The 23,209-nt window shown below is 36.2% G+C and overlaps 1 protein-coding gene across 2 annotated transcripts; it reads left to right on the plus strand.

The window, feature by feature from the left end:
- Positions 1-916: 916 nt before the first annotated feature.
- On the plus strand, positions 917-22,305 carry adora2ab (adenosine A2a receptor b). 2 transcript variants are annotated; one of them, XM_087300111.1, is made up of 3 exons: positions 917-1,144; positions 8,942-9,620; positions 17,682-22,305. In XM_087300111.1, the coding sequence occupies exons 2-3, from the start codon at positions 9,298-9,300 to the stop codon at positions 18,700-18,702; spliced, it is 1,344 nt and encodes a 447-aa protein (XP_087156237.1). In that variant the 5' UTR covers positions 917-1,144; positions 8,942-9,297; the 3' UTR covers positions 18,703-22,305.
- The last annotated feature ends 904 nt before the right edge of the window (positions 22,306-23,209 follow it).

A 23,209-nucleotide genomic window follows, 5' to 3' on the forward strand; every position in this document is an offset into this window, starting at 1 on the left:
AAGTCTCGGTGGGTGGACTGAGCCTCTGCTCTGCTGATTACATACATTTATCTTCATGTGGCCCTGAGGTGAAGCAGGATGTTTCAGCTGTACGTGAGAAATCACACAACCTCTCGGTGCCATCACAGGTCCCTCACTTCCTTATCCTCACGTTTACATCAGCTATTGTCTTTCCGACTGCTTTGCAAAGACGCCGTTAAAAATAGCTGACGAGCTAGCCTGCTAACTGTCTTAAAACATAGGCCTGCGTTTGTGAAATACTAACCTGTCTTATGTATAAATCGTCAGGTGTCAAATCATAAATAGTCAGTAACTGGAAAACATTAGGGTTCGCGATTGTCTCAAAAGTTTAGGCCTACTTGAATTTATAGAATTATAATGTTAAACATTTAAGACACTTTTTTCCACTGGTAGATTGGCAATAACTACCAAACACGTTATTTAAAGAATTAATTTTATATATACAAAATTATAATTAATTTATTAGGTGACACAGGCAGTTAAATGAAACATTTAATCACTTTGGTGATACAAAAATCCTTTATTTTTTTATCCGTTTATTTTTCATTTTTCATTAAAGAATTATATTATATAATAATAATTAATTAATTTATTTATTAAAAGTTTTAACACTATTATGATTAGACAAATAACAACAAAATATAGTTATTAAAATATATTAATTATTTATTTAGCCCATTTAATATTCAGTATGCATAATAATGCATTTTAGCCTACTGCTGTAACAGCAGGGAGTATGAAGAATGACACGACAGTATGATGAAGTAGTCACCACCCACGATTCCCTTGTAGTGAGAAAAACATCATGTTTAATGTAACCACGAAAACCAATCAGGCGCGCGTCTGTTTCTCACAGAGCGCGTGAGTGACACCGTGAAAGCGCGCGCTCTTCTCTGCCACAACTCCGCGGAGCGCGAGAGAAGCTGCTAGTCAGCACAACTGGACCAAACTCTTTCAAAATAGCTCAGAAACTTACCACGTCAGTATGATGAAAACGTGTGGAATTATTTAATTTGTACTTCACGTATTTACATTCACCAAGTTCTGAGGTTTGAGACTGAGAAGCGATGAGATTCCTGAAGAGAAACAGACAACTCAGGTGCGCGGCGGAAACAAAGCCAAAGTGAGTAACAGAGCGGAAATCTTTTTACAGTGTTAACAGCTGTGTTTGGTTAATAATAACGTCTGAGATATAGCTGACTTTAAAGTAACTTTTTCAGCCTGTTAATAGGAAGATTTTTTCAACATATTTCTAAACATAATAGTTACTCCTTTCTAATAACTGATTTATTTTATCTTTGCCATGATGGCATTAAATAATATTTGATAATTTTCAAGACACTTTTATACAGCTTGAAGTGACATTAAAAGATTAACTAGGTTAATTAGGTTAACTCGTTTATGGTTATTTGGGAAGTTATTCTATAATGATGGTTTGTTCTGTAGATTATCGTAAAAATATATAGCTTAAAGTGGCTAATAAATTTGACCTTTAATGGTTTTAAAAAAATTTAAAAACAGCTTTTATTTTAGGTAAAATAAAACAAATAAGACTTTCTCTAGAACAAAAAAAAAATATTATCAGACATACTGTAAATATTTCCTTGCTCTGTTAAACATAATTTGGGAAATATTTAAAAAAAATAAAAAAAATAAAAGGCGGGCTTATAACTCTGACTTCAACTGTAGCCTACACTTTATACACCTGGTTGCCTTAAAATTTTAAGCTGAATCAAATTAACCTTATGAGTTTATTGAACTTAAATTATGTTAAACTGACTTAAAACAGCCTGCATAACTTATTAAAATAACTTAGATTATGATTAATTTAGTTTAATAAGTTACAATGGTCTAAAAACCATATGCTGTCATGACTAATTGTTTATATAATCCTTTACAGTGTGTATATATACAGAACAAATAATGACAAGGGTTGGCAACAACTTTCTACAGTTCATGTTTGTGTGAATTTTAAATTTTAAAGGGGGTTCTTTAATCTTTTATCAGCAATTTTTATTTTATCACCTCATTTTAATTTGTAAGTACCATGTGTGTGTTTAAAATAACAATTGTTTGGTTGCATAAATTAACAAAAAAGGTGTCATGTTTTTAGACATGTTTATAAACAGTTTTGATACCATGGAACACAATACAATGTTTTAACTCCAGAATAAATCAATATCTGGTGGAATAACTCTGGTATGCAGTCGCAAAACAACTGTACAACTGTACAATGTGTACAACTGTAATTTTTACTTAATGACAATTTAATAATTTAATGACAATATTTTAAATGAACAAGAAATAGTAAAATATTTATGCACACTTTTTTATGCACACTTTTTGGGTTCTAAAAAGTAAATATATATATACATATATATACATATATATATATATATATATATATATATATATATATATATATATATATATATATATATATGTGTGTGTGTGTATATATATGTGTATATATGTGTATATATATACATACATATATATATATATATATATGTGTATATATATATATATACATATACACACACACACACACACATATATATATATATATATATATATACTGTATATATATATATATATATATATATATATATATATATATATATATATATATATATGCGTGTGTGTGTGTGTGTGTGTGTGTATATATCCACTTACGTACAATAATTGCAATACTTTAAATACATTTTTTGTAAATCATTTCATAAAGAAATATTTGTAGATAACTGTTAAATTACATGGACATGAACTTTTAACTATAAAATATGTGACATAATATACATTAAATGTAATGAAAAGTTTAAAAGTTTATGTCCATGTTATTTGACAGGTATCTACAAAAATTTATTTACACTGTAAAACCCAAAAAGTTAAGGTAACTTAATCCATTTGAGTAAATGAAGCAATTTGAGCACAGTAAAAACCCATAAATGAAGAGAACCAACTGAGTGCTGTAAAACCCAATAAGTAAAGGCAACTCAAACTGTTTGAGGAAACCAATGGTAACAAACCATTTGAGTAAAAAACTAACCTATATGAGTACTGTTAACTAACTTCATTTAAGTTGAAGTAATGAGGAATTTCATTAACTTATTACCTTCAACACTGAATTCAAAACTTTTTTTTAAATTAGTAGAATTTACTTTTTAGTACATTTCGAGTTAACTACACTTATTTCATTTGATAAAGTTGACTGTTGGGTTTTACAGTGTATGAAATTATTTACAAAAAATATTTACGAGTATTATATGGTGTATTTAGGTATATTTTTGTTATTGTGATCAACAATATCTTTCTCTTCTGTAAGTTGTCATTTAGACTATTTGTATAATTTTTGATTAAGTTATTTTGGGCAGATGCATCTTAGAATTACTCTACAACTCGATAACCATTAAATAGTAAACCAAAAAGTATACATCCTCAAGTAATTTAGGATGTAGTTGTAGTTTTTTCAGCAGAACATAAAAAAATCAATAATCAATAATGTAAATGTGCCATTTAAGGGATTTATCAAAAAACCACTTTTAAAGCAAGATAAACCTTGATTTAATCTAGATTTAGCTTAATCTATAGTGGTGCAACCCACCATGACAGTAAAAAAAAAAAACAGAATCGCCAAACAAACTTTTCTTCAAACTTTTAATTACATATACTAATAATGCTGGGTTACTTTACCTCAAATGTGGGTATGATATTGTCAAATCCAACTGCTGGGTTGAATTTTACAGCCCAATATTAGCCTAGTGCTTGAATCTGTCTATATTTTTCCAATTTTGTGTTAAAACAGCCCAGCATTTTTAGAATATACCACATTACTTTTAATCCACATCCTCAGCAACCGGACTTGACAGTTATGTCACAAATTGATGTATATGCGGGCATAAACTCACATGTGCTGTATTGCACATAAAACTGGTACTTTCTCATACTTATCCTAGATGCTGTGTGAGTTTGTGCCCGGATATACTTTTTTATGTGGCATTTCTTGGTTTCTACATAAAGAAAAAACAAAACTCCACTTTGTTTTGTAAGTACCTCATATTACAACTCACCTAGAGTTAAATAGTTGAGTTTTACCATTTTTGAATTCATTCAGACTATCTCCGGGTCTGGCGGGAGCACGTTTAGCTTAGCTTAGCATAAATCATTGAATTGGATTAGACTATTAGCATCTTGTTAAAAATTTTCAAAAAAGAGTTTCGATAATTTTCCTATTGCTATTTTCTAGTCCGATATGGCAAGGAATTGCTTTCATTCCTGTGTAATAATCAAGGAACTGTGTTGTAATAACATACCTGAAAATAGTCCCTAACTAGGTAACAGGGCTGCAAAATATTATTATGCCTGCTAGGATTGCCACAATGCAATTAATGTTACGACGCTATACCAGCTGAAGTATCATGATACCAAGTAATATTGCGATACTGTAATTCATAACTCAAATCTATGAAAGAAAAAAAAATTGTCAGAAATACTATATTTTATGTTATAATAGGCCTTCTCGAATTGAATTCCCTTATTATTGAAAAAGTATTTGCACATCTTTTTACCCAAAATGCATTAGTTCTTTTTGTTTATTTTGTAGATATCTGACCAACAAAAATACATTAAAATAAAGATACAAATAATTCCAAACAAAATTCGTTACAAAAAGAGCATTTTTCATCAAAATTTGGCTATAGAAGTGGTCATAATATGTTTCAATGTATCTTGTTGCTTTTTTAGGGTTTTCATCTATTGGCTTTTTGTTGTTGTATTAAGCCTTATCAGGTAAGAATCCAAAGCAACTCCAAATTTTACTTTGTGAGTCGTTCTTTTTAAGAGATTGTCGCAGTTGTTTTAGCTATCATATTGACAGGAACAGAACTGAACTGATTCAGATGTGTGTTCGAACTCAAGCTAGGTTGAACTCAAAAACAGGTTACCATAAAAGGCACAAATTCTACACAGTTTTGCAATCTTAAAGGGCTCCACAGACTATTTAAATAAAATGGTCTTTTGTTGCATAACCGTTTGAGCATTTTAGTGCCTTTTTTACGTGCAACATTATGTATTGTAGATAGGTCGTAATGACGATACTAACGTTTACAAAGTACAGTGGCACCGGCAGTATTTTAGAGCCATAGTATCACGATACCACCGTGCAACCCTAGTGCCTGCTGCAGCCGTGGTATGGCAACAAAGTTCCTTCCAAGCAGGCACACAACATCATAAGACGTTAATATTAGGTTAGATTTCGGACATGATGTCAGGTGACCAAAATTCAATGTCTAGCCAGCATCTAAGGACAACCTTATTTTGATGTCCACTAACAACGTCAAATTAGGTTGATATTTGGATGATTCCAACGTCTGATAGATGTCATAGTGGTAACGTCCACACAGCTTTAATGTGTAACATAATTAGATGGTGATATTTGGTTGATTTTAGGTTGAACGTTAGACATTGACGTTGGCCTGATGTTGGGTTCTGACGTCAACTCGATTTTCACTTCCAAACAAAATCCATTGTCCCCAAGACGTTGGGGTACAACGTCAAGATGACATCATGTTGATGTCCTGTGCCTGCAGGGTTGATTATTAGTTCCCATATCCATATTGACCCAGAAAAAAACAGCTTAGCTTACTACACAATATCAAGCCTCTTTTTTTATTTATTTATTTTTTAAAGCGAGATAGCCTAATGGTCTAATCCAATTTATTGATTTATGCTTAACTTAGCTTAAACTGCTCTAATCCAGACCTGGAGATTGCCTGAATGGATTTAAAAATGTAAATCTTTTTAACTATAGGGGAGTATTCCTTTAAAATCTTAAAACCTAAATCCCTGATGGTCTGAGGGTGAGTAAATTAACAGGAGTGAACTATTCCTTTAAGCATGCTTTTTATAATGATAGATAAGCAAATGGCACAACATATTAAAGTCCTCAAAACCTTCAACATTATTTCATCTCACACAGAAGAACAAGCTTGCTGAATTTCTGCCAAATATAGTATTCAGCACCCCAACATCCATTTTATTCTTTAATAAATATAGCCATTATGCAAGTCATTTCAATCCTGCTGCCATGTGCTTAATATTATGATAGCTCAAAACTGTCGAACGTGATTTGGAAAGTACCTTGCCCTTATGCGCAGGAAGTGTTTTGGTAGAATAGTGTCGTTGATGCAAACGCTATGCATTGGAAACAGTTTGTCATTCTATCATACCAAAGTCACGCTGCACTAAAAAAAGCCTACAGCAACACTAAACCACATGGGAACAGTGACCGTGACTGTAATCATCACTTTTGTTGTGCCTGATCAATCAAGCTAGAGCTTAGAGATAAGAAATCTCTTATAAAAGATAACAACAAAAGACAATGTGGTCTACCTTGCATGACATGCTGAGGTTACTCAATTCTATCTAGATAGGTTTACCCAAAACCACAATGTAGATGCCAAAATAGTCAAGCCAGACTGATTTAATTACAGAAAGAAATGTTTTGATGCTTTACATTTTGAACTTGTTTCAGATTGAGCACTATACCACATAGTGTTTACTGCAGGGGTTCTCAAAGTCTTAATTCAAAGGTCCAAATCTGAATTTTTATAGGTGTCCAAGACCTAGAAAATTTGGTTATGATAACAAAACAGTTGAGGTTGAGGTCAGAATTATTAGCCCCCCTGTATATTTTCCCCCAATTTCTGTTTAACAGAGAGAGCACATTTCTAAACATAATAGTTTTAATTACTCATTTCTAATAACTGATTTCTTTTATCTTTGCCATGATGAAAGCACATAATATTGTACTAGATATATTTAAGATACTAGTATTTAGCTTAAAGTGACATTTAAAGGCTTAATTAGGTTAACTAGTCAAGTTAGGGTATAGGCAAGTCATTGTATAACAGTGGTTTATTCTATAGACAATTGAAAATATATTGCTTAAGGGGGCTAATATTATTGATCTTAAAATGGTTTTAAAAGGATTTGAAACTGCTTTTATCCTAGCTGAAATAAAACAAATAAGGCTTTCTTCAGATGAAAAAATATAGGAAATACTGTCAAAAATTCCTAGCTTTGTTAAACTACTTTAGACTTTAACTGTACATCAACCTTTTTTAAAGTGTTTATTGCATGTAAAATGCATTAATAACAAGTGCAAAAGTGGCGAAACAGCAAGTGACACTTCAAGTGTCAGCAGTTTTTATAAACAAAACACAACCAGAGGTGGGTTAAAAGTAACATGGTGGAAAAAACAGAGGACTCTAGTGTGAAAAGTTGACACTATCTGAATTCCATCAGCTGACTAATCTTTTGTTACATAATGGTGTTTCCATTTTTCACAACTCTTACACATCTTGCTATAAATCAGACAACAGTTTTGTGTTGAGATTGAAACAAAATGAATGCACACGTCTCTGTTCAATAATGCTTCTTCACCAACTTTGCTTTTAGAAACTGACAATCTCACACATTTAAATGCTCACTGCGGTGAAGAGTGTTGCCTGATTACAGCAAATGTCAAAAAAGACATAAAAAGCAACAAGATTACAAGTTTAACTTATTATTTTGAATAAATTTATAGGGCTGGGCGAAAGTGCAACCTCGATTAATTATTTTCCATATATAAAAAATAACGATATACAGTAGAGGGGAGGGGGGGGGTAATAATTCTGACTTCAACTTTATATTTAGACATCAGTTGTTAAACTTTTCAGATTTAAAAGAGTAGTCTCCAACCATGACCGAAGCCACGATAATTAGAGGGTATATTAAATGGCATAACCTATTTTCAATCACATTTGGCAGCCGAAAATTCGGTGCATTTCTAATATCAACACACTTCTAGATTCCCATTGTTGCAGATTTCTGCTGTGTGATTGGCTCTTAGATCAATATGGAGTAAAAAAAGTCAGAGCTCATCATTGTTATCGGCATAAATTTGATCACGCTTCGATATACTATCGTTTATCGGCCCAGCCCTAGTTGTAAGTGCGCATGTTTAATCCCTCACACACAATTATTGATAAAATTCTCCTCAGGTCCGGACCGGAGTCCAGACTTTGAGAAGCCCTGACTTACTTATTATCTAAACGTTAGATTATTTTTTTTCCGCAATATTCATTAAATTGTTTAACTTAATATCACTTTAAATTGATCAAAGGTGTAGGCAAACATTAATACTTTGACAAAATGTTACATTTATTCCAAATAAATGCTTTTCTGTCTATTTATTCTGATTGTTCACAATTTTTCACAGATTCCACTCAAATATTGAACAGAACTGTTCTCAACATTGATATTAATAAGAAATACATTATTTATTGACCATCAATGCAGAATATTGAAATGATTTATGTAGGATCTCTAAAATAAAGTTTTTTGAATATTCAACTTTCCATAATGGGAAAAAATGACATTTTCCAATCTGTTATATTATATTATATTACTAAACATATATTATTTAACTTTGTAATAATGTTTTATAATAATACTGTTTTAAATAAACACAATTAAAGCATTCAGTTGTGATATAACAGAATAATAATGATCATTTATTCATGTAATAAAGGAAAAACTCAGTAAAATTCTTTCAAACATGAATGCAGAATCACATGAATGGGTACAAAAGAATACTTGTTCGCATTACTAAGCCAATAATAGCAAAGGCATTGCAAAGTTCAACATGTACACATCCTAGAAACTAGCCAAGGAAGTGCCGGTCAGGTCTTGCAATAAATAGCAGGCACGCACAAATATTGCATTCATATTGTTGGGAGTCTTTTCTAAAATAAAACCTTATTGTTTGATTTGGCCTGCCATCCTTTTGATGGAAACCTCCTGTTTGTAGATGAATTGCTTTTGTGACCCAAAGAGGTTGATGTTTTATTGTGTGATATTATTGTTCTTTCTACAGAGAAAGAAGTGCCAGGGAACGTCTACGGGAGTCGATTCATGCAGTCTAGCAGCTGTTTCCTTTACGACTCTGAATGAAAGCCGTTGTGAGCTGGACCTAAGGGACAGTCCGGTAAACGGGTAAATCAAGGTTTGCGAAAGTGTGTCTGCGCAGACCCTCCACTTACTGTAGTGACTCCCAAAGTGTATTTTCTACCACATCATTCCCTTCAAACTCAGGCGGAATGGTTGGGCTGGCTAGTCCTCACACCTACTGCAAGAGCTATTGAGTGGCGGAGTGAGGTCCCACTGAGCAATTATCGGGAGCACAACTATGTGTGTCCCTGAGGATATCCTTTCACACTGGTTGATAGCACCATGTCTTCTCTCGTCTACATTGTTCTTGAACTGGTGATTGCGGTTTTGGCCGTGGCTGGAAATGTTTTGGTGTGCTGGGCCGTCTGCCTCAACAGCAACCTTCAGAGCATCACTAACTTCTTTGTGGTGTCGTTGGCCGTGGCGGACATTGCAGTCGGAGTCCTGGCCATTCCATTTGCCGTCACCATCAGCATCGGCTTCTGCAGCAATTTTCATGGATGCCTCTTCATCGCTTGCTTTGTGCTGGTCCTCACGCAGAGCTCCGTCTTCAGTTTGTTGGCCATTGCCGTGGATCGATACATCGCCATCAAGATCCCATTGAGGTGAGTGAACAGCCGTGTATTGGTTGAAGGCAGACATTTTATAAGAGGATTAATGATCACATGGTAACTTGAAAGAGCAGATTGTTTTGCCCAACAGCAAAACATACAGTTTTTCTCATTTGAAATACCAGCACATTCTGGTTATTATTTGTTGTGAAAAATACATCAAAATTAAGACTGAAAACCAAACTGAAATTTAGTCTTTCTTTTTGTCAAGGCAATAGCTCACAGGGGTCAAATTAAATGTGTTTTTTAAATTCAGCCCATATTCCCATATATAAATCTGATACATGTAAATGTAAATATATGTAAGTTGCATGGATGATATGCAACTTTGGATTTTAAATATATAAAATATCTCATTTATGTTTTGAAATATCGCACAAATTCTTATATTTATTTTCAACCATTGGAATTTCAAATACGTTGAACACATATCAAAACATTCTTCCCTTCCACATCCATACACACTCATTCACACACATACACTACGGACAATTTAGATTAATAGATGTATAGATAGATAGATTGATGGATGGATGGATGTGTCAATAAATAAAACGATGGATGGATGGATGGACGGATGGATGGATGGATAGATATGTCAATAAATATAACGATGGAGGGATGGATGATGGAAAGATAGATAGATGGGTGGATGGATGGATGGATGGATGAATGGATGGATGGATAGATGGATGTGTCAATAAATATATGGATGGATGGATGGATGGATGGATGAATGGATGAATGGATAGATGATTGTGTCAATAAATATATGGATGGATGGATGGATGGATGGATTGATGAATGGATGGACGGATGGATGGATGAATGGATGGATGGACGGATGAATGGAAAGATAGACGGTTGGATAGACAGATGGATGAGTAGATAGATGGATGTGTAGTTAGATAGATGGATGGATGGATAGATGGATGGATGTGTCAATAAATAAAACGATGGATGGATGGACGGATGGATGGATGGATAGATATGTCAATAAATATAACGATGGAGGGATGGATGATGAAAAGATAGATAGATGGGTGGATGGACAGATGGATAGATGGTTGTGTCAATAAATATATGGATGGATTGATGGATGGATGGATGGATGGATGGATGGATGGATAAATGGATGGACAGATGGATGGATGGATGGATGGATGAATGAATGGATGGATGGATGGACGGATGGACAGATGAATGGATGAATGGAAAGATAGACGGTTGGATAGACAGATGGATGAATAGATAGATGGATGTATAGATAGATGGATGGATTGATAGATGGACGTGTCAATAAATATAACGATAGATAGATGGATAGATGGATGTAAAGATAGATGGGATGGATAGATGGATTTGTCAACAGATAGATGGATGGATGGATTGATTTAGGTTGATTTGGACCCTATTAATATTAATTTTATGGACTTTTTTTTAATTTATTTTTTTTTTACTTTTTTTGTGTCTACAGAAAAAGATGATCACACAGGTTTAGACCGATACGAGAGCCATTGTCTGTGTGATTGTTGAGTGTGTGTTTACATGTGTATTAAATGGAGCATTATATGTTTGCAAATATCATTATCTAATCTGTATTTATGTGTGTTTTGCAAATGTTTTTGATATGAGGTTAAACACTAGACTGAGTGGCTCTTGCTGTCATTCTCCTGATAATGACTTGATAATAGAAACAACATGCACTGCAATTTCAGTATAATCACTATTTCTCCACCCACAAAGAGGGGATTTAAGCAGTAAATAAGAGTCATAGAATTAGTCAAGAATAGTCCATTTCAGTTGAATTAATAATTATTACTTAGTCTACAATCTACAGCATGTTGTGGTCTGTCTGCCTATCTAACTATCTATCATACCTGGCTGCTGGATGATTTTTTTTTAATAGCCCTAGTCTCTGGATAAGACTCTTGGCCCTCTTTCCGTGGAAACCAAAGGGATTTTTCAGCCATTTTATTGTCCCATGGGAGTCATGACCAGCATGTCTGATCCCCTGAAAAATAATAGCACACCTCTGCTTTACAGGCATCATGAATTGTCGAGTAATTTACTGTCTGTGTCCCTAACTGTGTGGGAGTTTAATTCTTAGTTTTACCATCTCAAACATTGTGAATAATATTTAAAAAAAAGCATCCTATTTAAATCTACTTTCGTTCAAAATGAAGAACGGAAAAGTAAAGTAATATACAGTTGAATATTGCAATGTTCATTTTTAGGCCCTGTTTACACCTGCTATTAGGAAAGGTTTTCTTCAATTGAATCACAAGTGGATGACTGATATAAACAAGTGGTATAAATGGGATCTAAAACGTTTTGAGTCTGTCTTGATACCATCTAAAACACACTTTACCGGACTACATTAGTAATAGCAGTAAAAAAAATTCAAAAACATGTCAAAAAATATATATATTTACTCAATTATACACTTTTATCCAAAGAGATTTACAAGTCATGATAAAACAAGCACTTCAAATCATTAGAGAGTTGCAGTATATAAATGATCTGCCAAGTCGAGGTTATTTATATAATTTTTTTTTTTGTGTGTGTGCTCCTAAAGACACAAAAAACACCTGCTGACCTAATGTGATTGTTATCAGTGTTTTGAGAAAGAGCACTAAACAAGACATTCATACTTCACTGTGTCAGCCCGATTTCAAGAGGAAACACATTGTCAGAAAACTGGCATATTCCTACAAATTCCTACAATTTCATTCTCATGAAAACATGATTTTTTAAATGGAAGCATGACCCCAAATCCCACCCCAAAAAATTACCCCTCATTGGGGGATGACCAAATTTTGCTAAAATGTACTAGTGTAATGTGATTGGGATGCTAACAAAGGATGGCAGATCCAAATGCAGGGTTTACTGAACAGAGAATGGTCAAGCAAGCAACAATCAACACAGGATCAAACAGGGATGTCTAGAGTCGTAGTCAATACACAGGCGAATGGTCAGTACAGGCAGGCAGCAGGCATTGTAAACAAATAAACAAACAGACAAACAAGGTGAGGGTCAAAACACTGCAAAGCAAGGCAAGAAAAATCGCATCATAATGTTCTCAGAGACGGTATAAAAAGACTCAGCCCTGAGTGCGAGTGTGCTGTAAAAATAGTCCTTGTAATCAGTTCATGAGCATCTCCCAGCCGTGAGTGTGTGTAATCTACCGAATGAGGAACAGGTGCATGTGAGCGGTGCAAGATTGGAACTTGTAGTCTATATAGCGGCGAATTCGTAGTGCCAGGATTAGATCGCTGCTGATTGTGACAACTAGTAAGATCTTACAAATTAATATGAATTAGCCACTAAATCAAAAAGTTACGACTTGTCATGAGAATGCATTGGTTTTACCAAATCACATGCATTCTGATGAACACTTGGATTCTTGTCACAGCATTTTTTTTTCTTCATTTTTACATCTGCTTTCTTTCTTATGGCCCAAACTGTGTGGAAGTGTATTTCTCAGTTTTAGGTACCATCTTAAAATTTGTGAATAATATTTGACATGGTAACTAGTTGGTGGCGCAGTGGTTAGCACTGTCGCTTTGCACAAGAAGGTTGCTGGTTCGAGCCTTGGCTGGGCCAGTTGGAGGTTTCTGTGTGGAGTTTGCATGTTCTTCCTGTGTTCGCGGGTGCTCCACTTTCCCCCACAGTCCAAAGACATGCGCTATAGGTGAATTGAATGAACTAAATTGGCCATAGTGTGTAAAACATGCTGGATAATTTGGCGGTTCATTCAGCTGTGGCAACCCCTGATGAATAAAGGGACTGAGCCGAAGGGAAATTAATGAATCAATGGTAACTAGTCCAGGGATTCCTAAAAAGCGTTTTTTTCATAGGTATTTTATTAATACAAATTAATCTGAAATAGTCACTTAATCAAAAAGTTATGAATTGCCATGAAATTACTTGGGTTTTATGAAATCCCATAAATTATGATCAAAATATCACAACATTTTCATACACTTTTATTGTTGCTTATAATATAAGCCGCATAACATGAGTTCATTCATTCAGTAATACTTATGCATATCACGGAAAGCTCCCACAAAAATGATAGATGTAGATCATGAATTCAAGACACTGGCTTGTTTGGTTTTGGAACTTGTGGAGCTGCGCATTGATAGATTTGCTCTTCAGTATTTGGACTTTCAGCAGTGAAAATTGAACCATGCTGAACTGAACTATGCTGAAATTGGAACTGGGCTGACAGTTTCAGTTTACTAGAAATTCTATGTTAAACTGTTTTGACACAATCTACATTGTAAAAGTGCTATAGAAATAAAGATGAACTGAAAATTAATTGGATGAACAAATTAGACAGAGGAGTCTCAATGAGCGGCGACATGGTGGCGCAGTGGGTAGCACGATCGCCCTACAGCAAGAAGATCGCTGATTCGAGCCTCGGCTGGATCAGTTGGCATTTCTGTGTGGAGTTTGCATTTTTTCCCAGTGTTTGTGTGGGTGTCCTCCGGGTGCTCCGGTTTCCCCCACAATCCAAAGACATGCGCTATAGATGAATTGGATATGGAAAAATTGACCGTAGTGTATGTGTGTGAATGAGTGTGTATGGATGTTTCCCAGCGATGGGTTGCGGCTGAAAGGACGTCTGCTGCGTAAAACATATGCTGGATAAGTTGCTGGTTTATTTCGCTGTGGCAATCCCACATTGAAAATTATTGAGATCTGAACTCAAATCATCACACAGCATGCATTTGAATGCACATTAACACCAGAAGTAATGCTCTCGACAGACCACTTGTTAAAGGATCACTGAAAATGCATGCTAATACCAGGTAGAAATACTCTGGCCCAGCAGTTCTCAGCAACACTTTTGGAAACTGAAAGGTGTGTAACTTTACCACCTGTCTGCATACAGGTAGTGATGTGCATTTCTCCTCATGGTGTAGATTGAAGCATTGCAAGAGAACAGCAGTGACAGCAAAAGCCCCGGCAGGTGTTGATTACATAAGGTCTGCGGCTTCCAGCCTCTGTGGGCGTGTGAATGAGGTACCAGTAGTGCTGGAGCCCTGTAAGTCCTCTGGGTTTAATGAAGCAGCCACTGTTGTTCTCGATGGGCCTGATATAAGCCCAAGGATTTTTGGAACAATTGATGTTTGACCACGGTTTCCAACTGTTGGCCTTGGCAAAGGAAACATGTAGCAGGGCTGTCTGCGTGACGGGATGTTTGAAATGCACAGCGGCAGTGGATTTTATACAGCTGTTTGTAAACTGCTGCTTATATAGTTGCTAATAGGCTTTGTGTAATGTATACCAGTATAATAGCAGATTTTTCAACTAGAGTTCTCAGTGTAGGAATGTTTTTATTGGAATGTTCTGTGTGCAGGATGGGAGTCTAGGAATCCAGGGAAAAACAACTAACCAAACAATCCAGTGTAGTAAGAAGAAATGACTTTGACTAGATGGTTTAAAAATCAAAAGCAGTTTGAAGTTTGACCCCTGAATGAATGACTTTTATAAGCCATTTCTTTTTAGAGAATTGGAAGCATAAAACAAGTATAGTCTGATTTAAAAATGAATGGCTCTCACAAGTCACCTCAGAGAATTAAAAACACACAGTGCAACCTGGTGTGACTCACAAAAATTAACAATACATAAGTCTTTTTTTAGACAGTCATATCAATACTGTACAAGCAGTGTTGTCTGACTCCTGAACAGTGTTGGGTAAGTTACTTTAAAAAAGTAATCGATCACAAATTACTGATTACTACAGGAAAATTGTAATCTGGTTACATTACTAATTTCTTATTCTAAAAAGTAATCAGAATACAAAATAAACTGCAGCTTTTACAGTCATTTAATATTCACTGAAAAACATTACGATGGGTTGAATACAGAATCACTCCACACATGGTTTTCAACTGGTCCGCCTGAAAAATACGAGCGCTTGCAATATGCGCTCCGAATATGTGTGTACAAGCCACGCGCCTCCAATGGAAATAACGTATGCATGCAAAAGACGTAATAAGTGAACAGCCCCATAAGCAGCTATGCTTCACTTCACATTCAGAAGATACCTTTACTCCCGATCCTGCACAATTCTTTTTTTTTCATTTTTGGATGCCAGTGTCCTCATTGGTGACAAGTATTATCTTTGAACGCTTTCTGTTCAAGTGCTTGAACAAGTTTCTGGTCGAGATCTTTATAGTCTGGACATAAGCCCCTTTCACAAATACAGACTTTTCTGTCTGTATGTGGGAACAGGCCCTTTTTGAAAACAGGCCTTCTTTTTTCCAGAACGAGAAGTTGTAACATTACTTGTAATTTGCCAGAATGCTGTGCTGTGTGAACGCAGAAGGAAGATTACCGGAAAGAGCGCGTTCACATCTAGAACACGCTAACGTGAGACGCCTACTCCAGCCAATCAGAACATTCACATCCGCACTGTTTATGAAGATAAAAGCCATTGAATATTTTTCCAGACACATTTAGCTGCTAGATGTTAGTCAGATAACTTTCTATGTTGCTTCTTAATGCCAACTGTGTAAATTATTATCGATAAGATGCTTATGATAAGCCGTTGTTTGTTTACCTTCAAGCTCTGCACATGAAGCAGCCGGTGAGCGCCAGCACACAGATATTATGTAAATCTCGACATGCGAAAGTATTTCTTTATATGTTTTCATCGAAGTTTTTCACAATACTTATCCATCCACAGAGTTTGTAATGTAGTCAAATGGTTACAAATACAAGCGCAGCCGTTTAGAAGTCATTTCTGGTTAATGATGTCAGAATTTACCGGTATTTTAAAATGGATGTGTGAATGGTCTTTCCCGGACACATTCTGTAACGTCTGTGCCTGTGTGAACAGCGGTTTTTTTTTATTTACTGCTAAAGTTGTTCTGGAAATTTTCCGGTATTACTGTGTTAAAGGGGCTATAGACTACATTTTACAGCAGTATTTTTGTTTTTACGCTTAATGAAATCAAAGTATTGTCTGTATTTCCACTTGAGGAAGCAGCCGCTTTCAACAGCAACCATTTCAGCTCGTGTTCTCCAGCTATTTAAAAGCGCATTATTAAATGACGTTGCAGTGGAAAACGTGATTTAAAAGAATTTTTTTTTTTTTTCAAAAACTGTTATTTGTAACGCAAGTAAAGCAATTACATTGACTTTAGTAACTGTAATCAAATTACACACATTTAAAATGTAGTTCCTTACATTACTGCATTCCCAGAAATGTAATTAGAATACAGTAACACGTTATGTGGAACGTGTTACACCCAATTCTGCTCCTGAATGAATGACCCATCTGAGCTGCTTCTGTTTAGAGAATTTAAATCTTACATTACAATCAAACACATGCTGCTTAACATTTAAATCAGCTAAATTTAATGTGATAATGTGATTGAAAAACCTTTAAATTAATAGTTATTGTTCATATCTCTTAAAGAAGATCTGTCATTTTCAGTAAGTCTTTAACAAAAATAAATGCATGAATATATCAGAACATTTTTGGTCATCTTTATTGTTGTTTAATAGTTCTAGGAGTAGTGTATGCCACATCTAAATGGAAGGGGAAAAGCCATTGAAAAGCTTCAATTTAATTAAACAATTTAATTCTTCTCTTTGTTTTCTAATTATGTCAGGAAGGTTTATTTAGAAAAATAAGGTTTGGTTCACATTCAAATAAAACAAAGCCTGTGAGTATTATTTTAAGACACAAGAAGAAATATATGCTTCTTATTAGCGCATATCCTGATATTTTCCATCTTGGCTGCAATTACCAAAGCTTAATACCTAAACAATGGACATTTCCCATGAGCAAGTCCCAAGTCTGTGCATGCTTGTGTGGATTTGGGGGAAAATAATGCTGCACACTTTTCCAGGCCTGGCACTGTTCATGCATCAAACAGCACTGCCCACTTCAGGATGGACTTCAGGAAACATAAACAAATTGTTGGAGGCAGATAGAGTTGTAATACAGTACCAAACCTTATCACCATATTACTCCACAGCATACTTCCTTTCCAAGCAGCTGTCTCATATCTGTTTTTGTTTTGTCTTCCTAAGGTACAACAGCCTCGTCACAGGAAGAAGAGCCAAAGGAATCATTGCAGTATGCTGGATACTTTCAGTGGTCATCGGACTGACCCCCATGTTCGGCTGGAACACCAGCATCGATGCAGGCACCAACAGCTCCTGTCCTCAAGGCATGACAGAATGCCTATTCGAAAAAGTGGTCACCATGGGCTACATGGTTTACTTCAATTTTTTCGGCTGCATTTTGATCCCGCTGTTTGCCATGCTGGCAATCTACACATGGATCTTCACGGCCGCACGTCGCCAACTCCGACAGATGGAGCAAAAGCTAGCGCACCTGCAGGGACACGCACACAAAGAGGGATCCTCATCCCGCTCCACACTGCAAAAGGAAGTCCATGCTGCCAAATCCCTGGCCATCATCGTAGGTCTTTTCGCAGTTTGCTGGCTGCCGCTGCACATTATAAACTGCTTCACATTGTTTTGCCCGCAATGTGATCGACCTCAGGATTGGGTCATGTACCTGGCCATCATCCTTTCGCATGCTAATTCAGTAGTCAACCCGTTTATTTATGCCTACCGAATACGTGACTTCAGGCAAACCTTCCGAAGGATCATCCGACGACACTTCTTGTGGCATGAAAGCAGGCTGGCCATTGGAAACAGCAATGGAGGCATGACAGCGTCGTCGGCTGCAGTCAGTGTGATTGAGACTTCTTGCACAATGTCCAATGGCTACGTGATGGATGCCGCCAACCCTATTCCAGGTATGATATCATGTGACAATTTTACGAAGGAATTGCCGGCAAAAATCAAACCACAAGAAGAATTCCAAGATTTAGGATACAGTTTGAATGGATCTTTGGATCATTCCTTTAATGCCAATTCAACACCGATTTTTTCATCGCATAGCCGAGAGGAAGTCTCCTCCATTAGGGACCATGTTGAAATCACCACTGTAAAAGACTGCAGTGACTTTACTCACGTACAAGACCGATGTCTGATGCCCGTAAGAACAAGCAACTCATCTGGTCTGGCTGAAGTGTCATGACACAGACTTCTTTTTCACAATAAGAGTTTTTTCTCAGAAATGACCCGAATGTGGCTGGTTTCATTCTTTGCGAAGTAATCAGTGGTGTGCGCTGTTGTGTTAGTCAGGGTGACTTCATACACCGTATTATCCAGGGTCAGGAAAGATAAAGCTATGAGAGGATCGCATGGCTCCTGTGGGAACCCTTACTACACAGATTCCAGGAATTCCTTCTTGTCTTTGCAAGCAAACAGTGGTGATGGTGTTTCCAGATTTTCAGACCTCAAAAAGAACTTGTTTGCGTTTTGAAGGCCTACGCTTTTCTGAGGAGCTTTATTAAAAGAACATTCTTCCAGTTCCAAGGGGGAGTGGCCTAATGGATTAAATCAATATTCTGTGGAATTCAGATTGATCTGTTATGGCCGTGCCATGAATGAGCTTACCATGTGGCACGTTGTAAAGAAGTGTCATATTTCTGTAGCATTTTGTTTTTAGAATTATGTCCAAACTGAGAACGTGCACCATCAACACATCTACCAGAACACGTGTTGCGCTTTAAAAACATAGGGCTGCATGATTTGTGGAAAACTTCATTCATTCATTTTCTTTTTAGCTTAGACCCTTTATTTATCAGGGGTAACGACAGCAGAATGAACCACCAACTTATCCAGCATATGTTAACGCAGCTGCAACCCATCACTGGGAAACACCCATGCACACTCATTTACACACATACACTACAGGCAATTTAGCCGACCCAATTCACCTATAGCGACTTTGGGCTTGTGAGGGAAACCAGAGAAACCGGAGAAAACTCACGCAATCACAGGGAGAACATGCAAACTCCAATCAGAAATGCCAACTGACCCAGCCGAAGCTCGAACCAGCGACCTTCTTGCAGTAAGGGGACAGCGATACCCACTGCGCTGCCTGGAAAACTTCAATTAGATCGATTTTTATTGAATGAAAAAAGGGTGATTCAGTAATTAGCACTTCACCTCACAGCAAGAAGATCGCTGGTTCGAATCTCGGCTTGGTCAGTTGGCACTTCTGTGTGACTCAGACTCAACTTTATTATCCTGTTTAAACTAAAATTGCAGCAAGGTGCCATAACACAGGTGAAGTTTCATGTACACGTTAAGAAAATGTTACCATACACGTACAACATACAATACATCAGTTTGTAGGTGCATCTCCCTCCCCCTGGACTTTAATGATCTAACGGCCACCATTATAAAAGAATTTCTAGTTCTGCTTGTCCTGCTAATAGGAAGTCGAAAACGACATCCTGATGGCAGCAGCTGAAACACAGAGTACAATGGGTGATCCGGGGTGCATAGGAGACCCTGAGCTCTCTTTAAAACATAATAAAGGTAAATTACCATTGGACCAGTTTGGTTAAAACCGATGATTTTGCCTGCCATCTTCACCAAAAAAGTAGTGATAATAATAGTGATAATAAGATTAATACTTTATTAATAATAATATATACATTGTATAAATGACGAATTAATCATTCATTCATTTTCTCTGATTTATCAGGGGTCGCCACAGCGGAATGAACTTATCCAGCATATGTTTTACACAGCGGATGCACTTCCAGCTGCAACCCATCACTGGGAAACACCCATACACTCTCAGTCAAACTCATATACTACGGCCAATTTAGTTCATTCAGTTCAACTATTGCTAACCACTGAGCCATACAACAACTTATATATAAAATTATCAATATTAATACTTAATATCAATAGTATCATTATATAATTAATATTATAAATATAACAATTATTGCTTGTGCTATAATTCACTGTAATTTGACACGTCTTTCAAAATAAATCCCAAATGCAGTGAGAATCCCAGATTATGAGCTGCTTGCACGTTAAAGAACATTTCAGTCTGAATTGTGCAGCTTTTATGGCAATCTGTTTCAGTCTTTTTGATTTGCTTATTGCACTAAATGCCTGTTTACTCCAGGGGCGTTGCTAGGGTCAAATTCACCCTGTTAAATTACCTGTTTCTTTAAATTTCTTTAGAGATAGATTTTTCCCCCAGTTTTGATCAAAATAGGGTGATGTGGGCATTGTGGCACTTTAAATGCTTGTAATGCCTGTTTCATTCATACTTGGATGACTGCATCCTGCTATTGCTGTAGTTGTAGCTTTAACTGTGTTCTTCCAGCCATTTTAGTTATTTTCATAAGAATAAATTGATTTATAATCTGATACTAACTGACATAGCATGTTACTGTATAGTTATAAAATAATAAGCTAAATGCATGAACTCACTGTGATTTATCACAGAAACAGATGTGACTGGCTATATCAGATCTAGGTAAATCTGTCTTGATATCTATATTTTATCTAGTAAGCTAGTACAGTTTGCGTTTTTCTGAATAACTTGCATGTATTTACATTAATATGACGCACATTTTATTGATTATAGTTATTTTATTTTACCAAAACTACGCACATTTTTACTGTGAAAACAAATATTAAGCTTCATCAGTTGTTAGAACTATTCAGTTTCGCGAAACAGTTGTATTATTATTACCTCATCAGCTTCAGCTCCTCAAAATAATGAATGAATGATGACAGCTGTCCCACTCCCACCTGCTGGTAGAAACAGGTACTGCTGAACAGCAGACTAATTAGTCAAACGCTGCGTTAAGTGGAATCCGCCTGATGGATGTGGTAATTTTAAGTACTTGGATAAGAATATGTTATACAACCTAAATGTAAAATAAATGTTATACAACCTATTTTTATTTAAGTGCAGCATATTCCAAAAGATCAGGAGCTTTTGACAATACATCAGGGGCTTAAGCCCCCAAAGCCCCCCACCCCTGCCCCCCACACACACACACGCAACGTCACTAGTTAACACCAAAAATGAAAAACATTTATGATAATGATTGCCACGTAGATCTAAAAATGCTCTAAATATAAAAATACAGTAAAATCTACATTACAGTTATTTAAAGAACGACCCGATAAAAAACAACAAAAAAAACATGCGGTCTTAAGTTCTAAGGCGACAGACAAGCATCTAAAGTGACAGACAAGACTGCAGTGCACTTTTCTAATAAACAGAATGTTCATTCATTCATTTTTCTTCAGCGTAGTCCCTTTATTCATCAGTGGAATGAAACACCTACGTATCCAGCTTTTGTTTTACATAGCTTCCAGCTGCAACCCAGTACTGGGAAATGCCCATACACACATACACTACGGCCAATTTAGTTTATTCAATTCACCTATAGCGCATGTCTTTGGACTGTGGGGAAAACCGGAGGAAGCACACACCAACACGGGAGAACATGCAAACTCCACTCAGAAACACCAACTGACCCAGCCTGGACTCGAACCTTCTTGCTATGAGGTGACAGTGCTAACCACTGAGCCACAGTGTCGCTCTAAACAGAATGTTATATCCAGGAATACTTATCATTAAAGTAATCATTCAGTTATCAGCCTACTGTAGGTGTCGACTCCGCGATTTAATTTCAATGAATCGTGCAGCCCTATCACAACACGACCAAATTGAATTATATTCTATGTACTGATTGTAAGCATGTGTCCATATTTCATGAGATGTACTAAATAAAACAAAGCTATCACAAAATGTTTACGATCTTGAATAGTGATGTTGAAAACCCAACACACACATACAGACATGAAAAACAGCCGTATACTCTCTGTACAACATCTTCTTGTAGCTCCACAATAGGATTTTCCAGAAGAATGTGGGTTTATACAGTAACCTAATAAATTAGCAGTCGTCTGTAATAGATTTATTTGTTCTACAATGCAGCATAATGATTACGGATCATAAAATTGTCCGAGAATGTAGGACATTGGTGTGTAATCTTTGTCCGTGTACGAGCACAATTGTGGACACTGAGCAGCAGTGATTGTATTTACAGAGAGCCTGCTGACGCCAATGACCGGCCTAATGCAATGGAAATCAAATGAAGGGGTCTGAAACTCCACCATTACACTTGCCTTTTTCTCATTAAACAGCCCTAGAGTGGGGGATAAACAGCACTGTGTACATGTTTGACACACGAGGCTGGACGTTTTTAAGTGCTGTATTTGTGTAGCGGAGTGAGTATTGAGTGAGCATTCAAAACAGAACAAGTGAGATAGACTTCCTGAATAATGCTTTTGTAATCTTGATCGGTGTCATTTTTATATTAGGCCTACAGTGAAGGATCTGGTGGACACAAACATAAACACATACGCACATATGTACTGTAGCTATCTTTATGGGGACTTCCCATAGACCTGATGATTTTTTATATTGTACAGACTGTATGTTCTAATCAAAGCCCTAAACTCAACCCGTACGGGAAACAATCTGTATCTCAAATCTTTCTAAATACATAATTCTGCGTGATTTATAATCCGTTTTCTTTATGAGGACCAAAAAAATGTCCCCACAAGGTCAGAATTTACTGATATCGATATAATTTTGGAGACATTTGGTCCACACAGCGTGAGGAATACAAGGTACACACACATATATG

Source organism: Danio rerio, chromosome 21 (genome assembly GCF_052040795.2).
Source record: "Danio rerio strain M-AB ecotype USA chromosome 21, GRCz13ab, whole genome shotgun sequence".
NCBI classification, from domain to species: domain Eukaryota; kingdom Metazoa; phylum Chordata; class Actinopteri; order Cypriniformes; family Danionidae; genus Danio; species Danio rerio.

Excerpts from the sequence above, each read along its gene's own strand:
- adora2ab (XM_087300111.1), top strand. The coding sequence starts at position 9,298 with ATGTCTTCTCTCGTCTACATTGTTCTTGAACTGGTGATTGCGGTTTTG. Across the intron at positions 9,621-17,681 it reads GCCATCAAGATCCCATTGAG|GTACAACAGCCTCGTCACAG; the intron begins GTGAGTGAACAG and ends TGTCTTCCTAAG.